The sequence below is a fragment of the Nilaparvata lugens genome, chromosome X, assembly GCF_014356525.2.
Source record: "Nilaparvata lugens isolate BPH chromosome X, ASM1435652v1, whole genome shotgun sequence".
Classification (NCBI taxonomy): Eukaryota; Metazoa; Arthropoda; class Insecta; order Hemiptera; family Delphacidae; genus Nilaparvata; species Nilaparvata lugens.
Window position 1 is genome coordinate 103790294 of NC_052518.1, and position 13525 is coordinate 103803818.

Below are 13525 nucleotides of genomic sequence, written 5' to 3' on the forward strand. Positions count from 1 at the left end.
ATCATTACGGTATAGAAAATATACTTTAGATTGACATCTTACATTTTGTGTTATCTCAAAAATAATACAGCTTGATAGGTACTTGGGTGCACAGTTACGGTATTTTGAAATATTCTGCCATTGTGTAGTACCAACCAAAACAGGCCTCTTTTATCAAAGGCCTAGTTTGATTATATTGATGGATCATCACTTGCTATCAAATGAAGGAAAAATAACCAATAATTGATAGAAAAAAATCGATTGCGTTCTCTATCTTCATATGAAAATTACAAAACGTATTGGAATTACAAAACAGTTGTATTGTGAATGTTGGAATCATTGTTATGATCCATGGCATTTTGAAAGTTCTAACGTTATCAGCTGTTAATAAAAATACAATGATTTGTTCTTATGTTATTGAAATAGGTTATTTTAAGGTTAATTCAATCAATGTAAGATCATTTAATTCGTATGATGACTGTTCAAAATTAATATTTGATTTGGAAACTATTTAAATATTTATCTATCACACCACGTTCAAAAGTTCTTTGCAATGAAAATTTCTGTTTGACTGATTATTGATAACTTATTTCAGTTTCATAAGAGTTACAACACACATTTTTTAGCTGTCATGTACTTTAATCTCTGAACTATTTACAAATCGCTGTGATTATTTTTATAAGAAGTTTTGAACGTTTTATTCAGTTGTAATGGCCTTTTCTTCGAAGAGCAGGGTGACATCTCTAGGTAAATAACATCTTATTTTGTATTTTTTTCAAACCAACTTCGTCATCTCTCAATTGCTGAAACTATTATTTTGTCCATTGGATTATTTACCATGCAGTAGGGTAAGGTTAATATCAGTTTATCAGAATTCGCGCTTTCAATGTTTCTGTGGACAGGAAGAGAAAATAAATACTATTGGTTATTAGGAGTGTTTTTTGCATTCTGTCAATGTGTAAATTCTCCCATAAAAGTCAATGCTATTCACTTTTTCTTTCTGCTCAGGAAAGCAACAATAATTCAATTCAGTAGGGCTTGAGTACCTTGGGAACTTGGACACTCAAGTACTGAGTACCTTACTTATTACCCTAATAGTAAACTACTATAAGTATGTTAAAACTGTATAAAGTGTGTCAAAGTGTATGTGGTATATAGTGAGGTCCACGTTATAATGGCAGTGGAGAAATATAGGAGAACAGCATTGCCGATTCTCTTCCTCACCACTGCCTTCTATTGAGGATAGCTGATACCCTTATATCTGATATTATATTAGCCTAACTGTTCATTCTTCTTTAAAATAATTGTATTTATTCATCAAAAAATTGATTGATTAATTATATTTCCTCATTATTTACAAACGATCTGGCAACGTTGCGGAGCTAGAGATAGCGTTGTCGAATGATAGACAAGAATAGCAATACCAATGTTAATCAAGTTCTGCCATTATAACGCGGACCTTACTATAGTAATCTACCCTATGTAGTAGCCTAAATTGAAGATCTCCTAGATGTCAATGACCATTGATTCACATGAATTGAAGGGTGTTAAATTCCAGATATATAACGATCATAAATTGATGGGTATTAGTCAAAAAATATATGAAGGTGTTTAGGATATTTACAGAATTTTAAAAGTCAAAGTGAATCCAATCCGTCTCTACCAATAAGACTTAAATTCTGTAAATTATCCAGAAATAAATTTAGTCTCAATACTTCTGCTCCTAAGATCATAACCTAGTCACAAGATTGTTGTGAACGTGAGGCCTATCTCACAATTGAAATAGAATCAAATTTTATTCTCTTCAAGAAACAGTTTACAAAATAATTTTAAATACCTCACATAACCTACAAAATAAACTAGAGTGATACAATATTTCACAAACATTTTATTCATATTAACATTATCTCAACTCTAAACTTTGTTCTCTTTTTTGACAGTTGTAAAGAATGTATTTTCTCAATGGACTCGTGGTATTGCTTCTATATCAACCTTGTCCGAAACACATCAGATGCTTTATAAATCATGTCGGGACTTCGCTGAAAATGAACTAAAACCCAATGCAGCCAAATTCGATAGAGATCATTTGTATCCGGCTGAGCAGGTAAGAATCTGTATGGTTTTGAAAAACATAACCTTACAAATGATTGTGCTTCAACTAATGACATAAATCTACAAGCTCAATTAATAAAACCTCAATGCCAATGAATAGATTATTCTATTCAATTATTTCCAACTCATGAAATCACGTGACTCACTATGAGCCCGGGTGGCTAGGTTACCTGGCCAAGGGTCCTCGAGCTAGAGAGTTTGTGTGTGTGTGTGTGTGTGTCACGAAATGCAACCAGAATAATTCATTATATTCTTTCCATTATATAATAAATAATGTGCAAAAATTAGAAAAACTTCATTACCTGAGTAATATTTCTCTTACTTTCATTTGAGGTGGAAAAACCTTCTCAATGGCACGTAGTTGGTAACTGAACCACCTTGGTAGTGTGGGACAGAGATAATTGCCTCAGTTAATGCCAAAATTTTCACAATCAAAAAAGTTTCAGATAATGCCAATTTTTGGTAAAATAGAAAGTAAAGAAGAAGTTCTCTATGTATTTATTTATTTAATCATCGGAATTACACAACTTATAGAAAAGTACCACAGGCTTATAAGCCCAAAACGGTTCCAATTCTAATTTATACAACAGTCCAAATGTAATATCATAAACAAAACTCCCTGAGCCCCCTTGGATCTGGGGGTTCACCATACGCACCAACCTCTCTTGAGCGTCTTTGATTTGATAAATTAAGACCCCAAATATGGGCGTCATAGCCGGGTTGATTTTTTCAAGCTCGTTAACAAGATGTATTGACTCTTATGGGGTAAACTATACGAGCGAAATAGACGCGCCCCATAAGAGGCAATTCATTCTGAAGACGAGCCAAATAAATTCAGCGCGTGTATTCCGCCCGCATACTTGGGGTCTAAAAAGAACAGAATTTGTCCTACTGGTACCTGAAATAATTGAGAATATCAGACTATCTTTGAATGTTGAAGCTTATTTTGTTTTAATGTTTTCAATGTGATTTACTAAAAATTCAGCTACTAAGTGTCTATTAAAGTGTTCGTTTTTCATCTCATATTTGAAATTTCAATAAACAATAAGTTCTTTCTCTTTTTGGTGGCATGTCCTTATTCAGAACGATTATATGGTGAGTGTATTCAATTTTAATTCTTATCATAGGTATTTTTCACAAATTATATTTCTGTTTCAAAATGCCAGATAAAACAAATGGGCTCGCTTGGAGTCATGGCTGTAGAAGTGCCAGAAGATCTAGGAGGCACTGGTTTGGATTATTTAGCATATGCTATCGCAACTGAAGAGATATCAAGGTTTGTGGAGAAAGGATTCAGAATCAATACTCCAATCAAATATTTGTCATTCGATTGTTCTATTATTGCATGCAAAGTTTCAAGTGAATCAACCTTGACTGAAAAATGGAATTGCCAGTCATGGTTTAGAAAATCTAACTAACCCTGAAAACTCGCAAAAAATAACTCTGCTTGCTTTTTGTTGAGAATTTGAATAATTAATTTTATAGAGAGTACAAATTATTTGTATATTCGTACATGTTATTTGATATCGGTTGATATTTATTGGTTATAATATGTTGTTAGATACAAAATACATTCGGATTTTCAAGTGTGAGCCCCTTATTAATGTGTCTGTAATTTCATTACAGACCAGGCTATGAAATATTAAAGATTTTACCTATAGCTTTAAAATCAAATTTGTTTTTACTAGCTGAAAAAACAAATTACAGCTCAAGTAGGCCTTCTATATCAGTTGTTTTTTTGTTTTTATAGGAACAACTGCTAGGTGTTGCAACTATTTCACATGATTCGTGCTTATTGAAACGGGAATTTTCTCATGATCTGAAGCTATTTATTCTTTTGAATTAAAATTCAAGGATTTTCCTCATCGTTAAATTTTAGCTATTCAACAATATTTATTCTGAATTATTGTAAGTGCATTTCAAGAAGTTTGACTCATCATGATGATAATATTTCAAGTTTTTCATCATAAAATGTTTCTTAAAATCAATATCTTGTCGCTATAGTTGATCTTGCAATGTTTCATACATTATAATTGATTAATAAAAACAAAATAAAAATCTTGAAGCACCCTTTATTTTTTTAAAATCTTTAAAATAGTATTAATAAATATTTTAAAGTTCTTTAAAAAATAAAGGGTGCTTCAAGATTTTTATATTGTTTTTATTAATTTAAAAATGTCAATGAAGTGTTTTTATTATAATTGATTAATGAAAAAACTGGTTTGTTGTCAATAATATCACTTATTTATTTTAAAAATTATAAACATGTTTCAACACCAATTGTGTCATCTTATAATTGATTAATTTTGAAATCCAGTAAGATAATATATATTTTTAGACATGATTGATCAGGTGGGATTAAATAGTATAGAATGTAACATTCAGTGCATTGTAGAATTACTTTCTCTAATCTCTGGGTGGGATTGAATGTAGTCGAAATGGAATAATACAGTTTAGAATATTTCCAATTTACTCGTTAATTATTTAACCTGGACGACTGGACTAGCTCCGTGACTCTACTAGTCAAGTCCATTATAAAATATCTTCTCTGCTCAACAAATTAAGAAGTGGAATAAGCTGTTTGAAACTGAATTACTTGAATACGATTTCCCTCAATCATACTCCCATCCTCTTGAGGGAATCATTTCCTTCATGTAATACATAGGTACTTTTGAAAATAAATTATTTAAAAAAATAATATTTTCAGCCGAAAATGTACAGAAAAATGCATCTCTACTCTGATACGTAATTGTAATATTCTATAGTTGCATATATTTCTTATCATACTGTAAAGTTAAATAACTAATATATTATGTTATTGCAGTACATGCACGGACCTGAAAACATATTTCATTGTTTTTTTTGTGTAGTTGAGAAGTTGATATTGTGGTAATTATTCATATTGAATGAAAAAGACTAAGAAATTGTCAAAAAAGTGGTTTTTTTCTTAGTCTTTTTCATTCAATATTTCATTGTAATGTAAAGTAATCGTAAAACAATAATAATAGATGATACTGCATGATATATCCTCTTCCTTTTCAACGTCACGATTAATGTTTTAAATCTGAAGTAGTATATACTATTTTGGGTAAGTCTTATCTTGTTATAATGAATAAAACGACTTCATCCTACAGATAGAAATTACCGAGATATTGCAATTATTCAAATGCTAATGAATTTATTATTATTATTATTAAAAGAAAATCCAAATTAAATGCTGTAATTCACCCCGAAGACTTCTGCTACTGCAAATATTGACAACAGGGTAAACAGATGGATGGAAATTCGATGAGCGCTGCTATTCAAAAATTAATTTTAAGCGCTCATCGAATTTCCATCTAACTGTTTACCCTGTTGTCAATATTTGCAGTAGCAGAAGTCTTCGGGGTGAATTACAACATTTAATTTTGATTTTCGTTTCATAATAATAATAATAAAACGACTTCAAGTTGCCACATACACTTATTTACAAAAATCAAGAAACTAGACTCGGTTGCTGCACCATTATTAATCTATAGTCAACCCAGGAGTTTTCTAGTGATTGATAATAATTATATTGTCTCAATACAATACTATCTTCTTGATTTTTCAATAAGTGGTTGTGTGATAACGTTTCATTCAGTTTGGGCAACAATATCAACTTTATTACTACAAAAAACGTTATCATGCTATGAATATTTGTTGAATTTCTTAAATCATATCTTTGTTTTCAGAGGATGTGCTTCAGCTGGCGTTATAATGAGTGTCAACAATTCATTATATTTGGGACCAATCTTGAAATTTGGAACACAAAAACAGAAAGAAGAGTATATCACTCCTTTCACAACCGGTGAGAAGGTTGGCTGTTTTGCTTTGAGTGAACCAGGTAAATTCATTTATCAAAAATGCACTCGTATAGTTGATGAACTGTTACTTTTTGCTTTTATCCTTCCCAGAAGTTAGAATAAACTATTGACTTTTAAAGCTGGATTCGTACTCTACAGTGACAGTGAAATAGTTATTTGTATATCTAGAGTGAAAAGTACGACTTTTTCTCCCTGTGGGAAAAAGTTTGAAGCCCGAGGCGAAGCCGAGGGCAGCAATTTTCCTGAGGGAGAAAAAGTATTTTTCGCTCGTGATGTACACAACATTTTTCCTCCATCTACATTTTTTTATAGAAACTGCAAATAAAATCATTCTAATAACTTACGTATTGGTGACAATGATTCCTAACAACATAACCTAAATCTAAAACCTAAAAACTGGTCGGCTGATTGGCACTGCCGATTGCGCTATCTATCGGTAAAAGTTGTAACAATTATATCAGCTGAGCAGCTACCAAAAATGGCTGACTCCAGATCACGCGGTTCAGATTTGAATTGCAGATCAAAAATATTTGTTGGCTGGTATTTTGAATAGAATAAAATATTTTAAAAATTGTATAAATTTTTATCATCTACTAATATTAAGAATATAATAATTATCATACAAACATATATTTCATGAGTTAATCAAATTTCTGGTTGTGGTATTGAATTCAGTTGACTCAATGACAGACACCTCTATTATGCTTTCTCATCTGAGCTTAGACCTTCTAACCTATTACAATGTAAGTTTCAAAATAGAGATGCTCCCCATGTTATTTAAATGGAGTCACTTTTACTCCCTAGGGAGTTTTTCTGTTTTTTACTACCGAGAGCGAAAAAGTGACACTTTAGTATTAGGTTTCAGGGAGTAAAGTAAGTACTTTAGACAGTAGGTGGAGGAAAATATAATTCCCATAAGTTATAATAGGACTATTCACACTCAGCACGGCCGAGTGAGTTTGAATAATACCATAAGAACTTGAGGGAATTATATTTTCACTGTCACTGTTGTGATACAATCCAGCATATATAATCCCCGCCTTGGAAATATAAGAATTGTGAATTCTAACAATGCGACTATGCACTGTGTAAGAAAATATAAAAAACTATTCCGTCTTATTCACTTGGACAATTCTATTGTTATAAAACAATATTTTCACTCACATGGGCTACTTTTTAAACTAATAAAAACAATTTAAAAAAAAACTTTTTTTAATAATTGAACTATTTTAAATTAAAAAAAAATAAATTTTAAAATAATAACAATATAAAAATCTTGAAGCACCCTTTATTTAATTTTTTTTATATAATAGAACTATTTTAAATTTAAAAAAAATAAAGGGTGCTTCAAGATTTTCATATTGTTTTTATTAATCCTATTGTTTTATTGCTCATGGCTTTATCGTCAGTTGAATTGTAACATACTGTGAATAATGTTAATATTATTTTAATATCTTTGGTCAATCAAGCTGTATAAAAGTGCCTTATAAAGGGTGCTGTATAAAGGGTGACATGCGCATTTCGTTTTTTATCAGCTGATGCTTTATCCTATCTGCATCCTACTGTTTCAATACAAATATCATCAATATAATAAAGCATGGCATAAGTTGATATAAATAAAAATACGCGTGTTCGAGACGCTAAGATCTGTACGCAGCTTAATGTTGAGTGTAAACATAGAGAAAAGATATAGTGAGGTCCACGTTTTAATGACAGTATTTGATCAACTTCGGTTTTGCTATCCTTGTCTATCATTCGATAAAGCCGGTGGTACTATTCTTTTCTAGGTCCACAACGATGACAATAATTATGTTTTTGACGGTTTAGAGATATAATTAATTAATGCAGAGAATTGGCATCGCTATTTATTTATTTATTTATCTATTATTTATTTATTAGATAGAGCGAACAATACAATAGTCGGAAAAGAAAAAACAGGCTATTGCCCAAAACTTCTTCAATTTCCTGATTTTGTCACAAATTGTCCAAATATTATGTAGGTTATGTTCACTTCAATTTCAACACCAAATCTTCAATCTGAAACTATGAATCAGAATAAAACAAAGAATTTCAAATTTAGATAGATTGATAATGAAACTTCCGTTAAAACAAAAACCAAACTTCAAATATTCACAAAATATAGAATAAAATCACTTAAATTTTGAGCTCGAAAATATCACTTTCACCATAGCTACAACCAAACTTCAAATATTCACAAAATATAGAATAAAATCACTTAAATTTTGAGCTCGAAAATATCACTTTTACCATAGCTACAACCAAACTTCAAATATTCACAAAATATAGAATAAAATCACTTAAATTTTGAGCTCGAATATCACTTTCACCATAGCTACAACCAAACTTCAAATATTCACAAAATATAGAATAAAATCACTTAAATTTTGAGCTCGAAAATATCACTTTCACTACAACAGTTGTTGTATTCTTCTATCTTTATCCACTGCCATTATAACGTGGACCACACTATAGCACAAAAAGGTATCTCATGTTATAGAGCGTTTATGTTGCAATTTTCAATGTTGAGTCAAGTTGATATTCTGCATAGAAACTATCAAATGGTTCATTAGGACTTTGTTTTCTGGTTAGCAATTTGTAGATGTCCATTGTCATGTTTTGTTTAGGCTTACAATATTTCTCCAAAACTTCAAGGATTGAGGTAACCGTTTCAATGTCGTTCTCCCCTGATAATGTGTTGTACAATTTAAGTCCATCAGGTCCCAGTAAGTTTTTCAATCTCGCTACTTGTATTTCTCGAGATTTCTTTACAGTCTCGGTAGCAGTTAAATAAATTGTTACTTCTTCTTTGTAGTTGGCAAAATTATTTGCGATATCCCCATGTATAACTAGCATACCTGGTTTGTTGAATTCTATTTTCAGCATTGAGCTATCACTTCTCACTTGAACACTTAATAATTCAATTATTCTTGTTTCATTTTATTTTCGACTGCGCCATGTTAGATATTGAATAAATAATACTCTTCATATCAACCAACCATCTTTATTTTAATACATTCAAGACTAGACTGTTATTAACGTCCTGGTAACTAGTGTATTGAAATCATATGATAATAGTAAATATCATCTGTAACAGTCCTAGTACATTTTTCGTGAAGTTATGTGACGCTGCTAGTCTCTCATACTGTGCCGTTCTCACACACTTACCCGGCCAAAACAGTAAAGACAGTAGACGACAGTATTGGCTTCAGTTAAGAAAAGGTCGGCTTAAAATTTGAAACATAAACGACCTATACCATGGGATATCTTCTTATGCTATTTTTTCTCTACGGTGTAAATGAACTTATATTTGGTGATATAAACATTTGGCTGTTTGGTACAACTTTATATTTTCATTTACATTGGATAATCTTTTTCAATATAATTGTGTCAAAATAAGAGTGAGAAAAAGTGGCAACTGAAATTTTCAAGTGGTCTAATAAGCGAGTTATGGGTAGTTAAAGTGAAAACTCGTTTTCTTTCCCGGTCATAAACGGTTTCGAATTTTCCATTGGAGCTTTTTTTAATACATTCACTATATCATTGGCTTTGTTCTAATATGCGTTTTTTTCACGATTAATGCCAAAATAAACAAGTTATCGAATTTACAAAAAATGTTACTTTTTATTTATGAACGATATGGGGAATAAAATGTTTTAGTTTGGAAAGATACATTTTTTGGATTTTTAAGAGAAGTTCGAATAATATAGTCGAAACCGTTTATGATCTGGAAAGAAAACGGAATCTGGAAAGTTAGCTCTTCAACACTCCGTAACTCGCTTATTAGACCACTTAAAAAATTCAGTTGCCACTTTTTCTCACTCTTATAATGATCTCAACAATTATATTGAAAAAGATTAACCAATTTAAATGATAAAAAAGTGTACCGAACTGCCTTAAATACATTTCAATTTATGTTCAAAAATTTCAGTTTGTATTCAAATAGGCTACTATTATCTGTAATACTTAATTATTATCTTTTCCACTTTGGGTAGCTTATCTTTTGTTTGTAGTTCAAATAATACATATTTATAATCAATAATATTATTCAAGTTGAACAATGTATTCAGAGATGTTGTAGAATTATCTATTTCTATCCTTGATTAAATATTATGTAGTGGAAATTCACAAGTTTTGAGTCCATTATAACCTACAAATTTTGTTCACCATGCTCCTTACATATTGGGTTATGAGGCGATGTGGAACGATGATTAGCTCTCTCCATCAATTTAGTCAAAATTAGTCAAATTAGTCAAAATTAGATTGATTAGATTTTGTTTGTAGTTTAAGTAAGAATTCTCTTAAAACACAATAAAATATATCAAGTATTCTTTTATTTTATCACAATACAACTATCTTGACATTTACACTTGAAAATGGCTCTTGTGTTGTGATAAAATAAAAGATACTTGGTACTTTACATTGTAATTGATGTTGTTTTCCATGATGAAACCTTAGATAATAATAAATTTTTTGTAGTCTCGACACTGTTTTTCTACGTAAATATTAAAAAAAAAAAATTGATGAGAAATGAAATTCAGCCTCTGAGGCTGATAAAGCTCCTCCTCAGTAGTGAAATGTATTCCTAATTTATCTTCAAAAAGCCGGTTTCCGAGCTCGGGATCTATAAGTTCTGGACTTACAGAGTCCAGGACTAAAATAAGTTCTCGGGTCTAAATTGACTTTCTGAGTCACGATTTTATCTTCTAAACTCTGGGGTCTATTAAGTTCTCGACTTATTTGAGTCCAGGACTTTAACGCAGTAAACATGAGGGAAATTCACAATATTTTGCTGTTGTATTGTTGGCATTATAGCAAAACGGAAACAGCTGATTGCAGCGGGATAATTCAAATGAGCATGCTCTCCAAACTGTTTTGTTAAAATACGTTTCGATTAATTTCTTTGTAGGCCTATTCAAAGCAAAATTTTTGAAAGGTGAATGAATAAACATTTCATTTTACGTTATGCTATTATTGAAAATTGATCCTAACCAGTGATTTTGGAATAAAAATTTCATTAGGCTATTGAGTTTGAAAACGTATTTGTTTTGAACAAAAAACTGGAAAAATAATTTATTATTTTTATTAATATGTTGAATATGACATTGATCATAATAACATTCAGATTGGAATATAAATTCCAAAGCAATCCTTGTATTATTTTTCTTGAACATTTTTAGGTTATGTCAGTCATAAAATAAGGTTAGTTTTTTGCATAATTCTGATACAATTTTATTCTAAAATGAACTTGCAAACTATAAATTATGAATTTAGATGGACTAATCCAAATAATTTAGGTATTCCATGACATTTATTTGGCTTTTTATCTACTCCAAAACAATAACTGAATTGTGTTTGCTCAGTTAAGTATAGAACTTGAATTTAAACCCTGCCCCAGTCGAGGGTTTAAAATCACGCTGTTTTAAGTCCTGGACTTAACGATTTTTGATAAATCCTTGACTCGGAAAGAGGCGAGAATCTAATTCAAGCCTGGACTTATAAGTCCTTCACTCAGAAAGCGAAATTATAAACTCCATGGTCTAACGTGATCTCTAAACTCCAGGGTCTATTTGAGTCCTCGACTACGTTAACGCTCTGACTCGGAAAGCCAATTTTCTGACTCCAGAGTTTAAAGCTAAAGTCTAGAACTTAGCTAAATCCCGAGCTCGGAAACCGGCCCCAACTGTTTTTCAAATATTCACTTAGAATCACAGTGTATAGACTATAAGGTATTTTATTGTTTCAATAATTTCAGTAGCCCTAAAAATAAAGGAGAATAGAATAGAATAGAATAAGTTTTAATGTAACCGCTTCTGAGGTCTTCAGAAGCATTACCTCCGTCACAATGTACAGCAAATGTCACACATACAATACAATAATTGGAAATATACTATTCTAAAAGAACTACAATATCATGATATATTAATATCATGTCCAAACAAAGAAAGCTATTAATATATATATATATATATATATATATATATATATATATATATATATATATATATATATTCAAATATAAGATATTCTGGTCTTGAAATATAATGCAGTCACACAAATAAAAACGAACAAACAGATATGAAAAGTAGCAGTAGCTGATACAGTATTTACTTAATGTAGGTACCTCAACATAATATTAATAATTTTACAAAGTCCTAGCCAGTTCATAGAACTCCTGGAAAGTGTAAATGGGGTTACTGATTAGGAATATCTTCAGCCTCTGCTTGAAAACTAGATTTGGCAAACCTCTAAATTGTTCAGAGAGCATATTAAAAAGCTTCACACCAATGAATAGAAATGTTTTTTGCGTGTTAGAATACTCGTAGCGGCTGGTGATCAAATTATTCCTGCCTCTAGTCTGATGTTCATGGGATACTCCCTGCTCAACAAAACCATTCAAATTCTCCTTCACATAGGTCAGACACTGAAGAACAAAAATAGAGGGAAATGTCAGTATTTCTAATTCTTTGAAGCTCTCTTTGCATTGAGCGCGTTTTGGCAGACCACAAATAAGCCTGATTGCCTTTCTTTGAATACGAAATAGTTTTGAGCTATATGCCTGTGATCCCCACAGTACAGCACCATAAGACAGGTGTGACTGAATGTGAGCAAAGTAAACTACCTTTAGAACATCAACACTGACACAAGTCCTTAACTTTCTTAATATAAATATTCCTCTAATAAGCTTTCCAGCGGTTTTATCAATGTGCCTGGACCAACTCAAACAGTTGTCCAGAGTGAATCCCAGAAATTTGGCTTCCTTTTCCGCATCTACCACCAGCAGTCTCCTATTATAAGTGAATCTCAAATTTTGAACCTTGTTGGAGTTCACGCACAGCAAGTTTGAGTTGCACCACCTCTCAATTGACTGAGTCACCTCTTGTGCAGTAGCATTCAGGGAAGCCTCTGTTGGCGTGCTCAGAAACACACAAAGATCATCAGCTAAAAGATAACTCTTAGCTGGTGTATTGAATGATATCAGCTGGTATATATTGAATGATATATACTGTATTGAATGATAGCTGGAGTATTTAAGAACTGTCGTATCTATTTCTATTATAGGAAATGGAAGCGATGCCGGTGCAGCAAGTACAATGGCCAAAAAGTCTGGAAATGGCTGCTACATTCTAAATGGAACTAAATCTTGGATAACAAATGGATATGAATCAGGGGCAACAGTTGTATTTGCTACAACCGATAAATCGAAAAAGCATAAAGGCATCAGTGCCTTTATTGTGCCTAAACCAACAAATGGTAATGATTTATTTTTTATTAGCCTAAATTAGGTGAAAAGCTTAGCGTATGATCACATTGAATGCATATACAGAGTGGGTGAAAAGTCCAAGAACGGCTTAATATCTCATACACAAAGGTAATTTGATGGTGGGTGTGATTGGGGATCCTACTCAAATTGGAAAAACTACTTTACAATTACTTTAAAAATCTGGTCCGCCATCTTGGATGCACAATATTGAATGCAACTTCATTTTTTTTAAATAGGAAGGTGGTCATGCGATACATGATTTCGATAAAAAATTTCAAGAGAAAATGAATGGCGAAAACCGCATATC

The 13525-nt window shown here is 31.5% G+C and overlaps 1 protein-coding gene across 2 annotated transcripts in view; it reads left to right on the forward strand.

Annotated features, from left to right (window-relative positions):
- Positions 1-342: 342 nt before the first annotated feature.
- LOC111049576 (short-chain specific acyl-CoA dehydrogenase, mitochondrial) overlaps positions 343-13525 on the forward strand; it is a 39782-nt gene continuing 26599 nt past the window's right edge. Inside the window, exons 1-5 of one of the 2 annotated variants that reach the window (XM_039442912.1) lie at positions 343-726; positions 1920-2083; positions 3258-3367; positions 5805-5956; positions 13017-13208. In XM_039442912.1, the coding sequence (XP_039298846.1) occupies positions 690-726; positions 1920-2083; positions 3258-3367; positions 5805-5956; positions 13017-13208 (655 nt within the window). In that variant the 5' untranslated portion in view covers positions 343-689. Of the gene's footprint in view, positions 828-1919; positions 2084-3257; positions 3368-5804; positions 5957-13016; positions 13209-13525 lie in introns of both variants that reach the window. The other variant, XM_039442913.1, reaches the window with a different exon arrangement.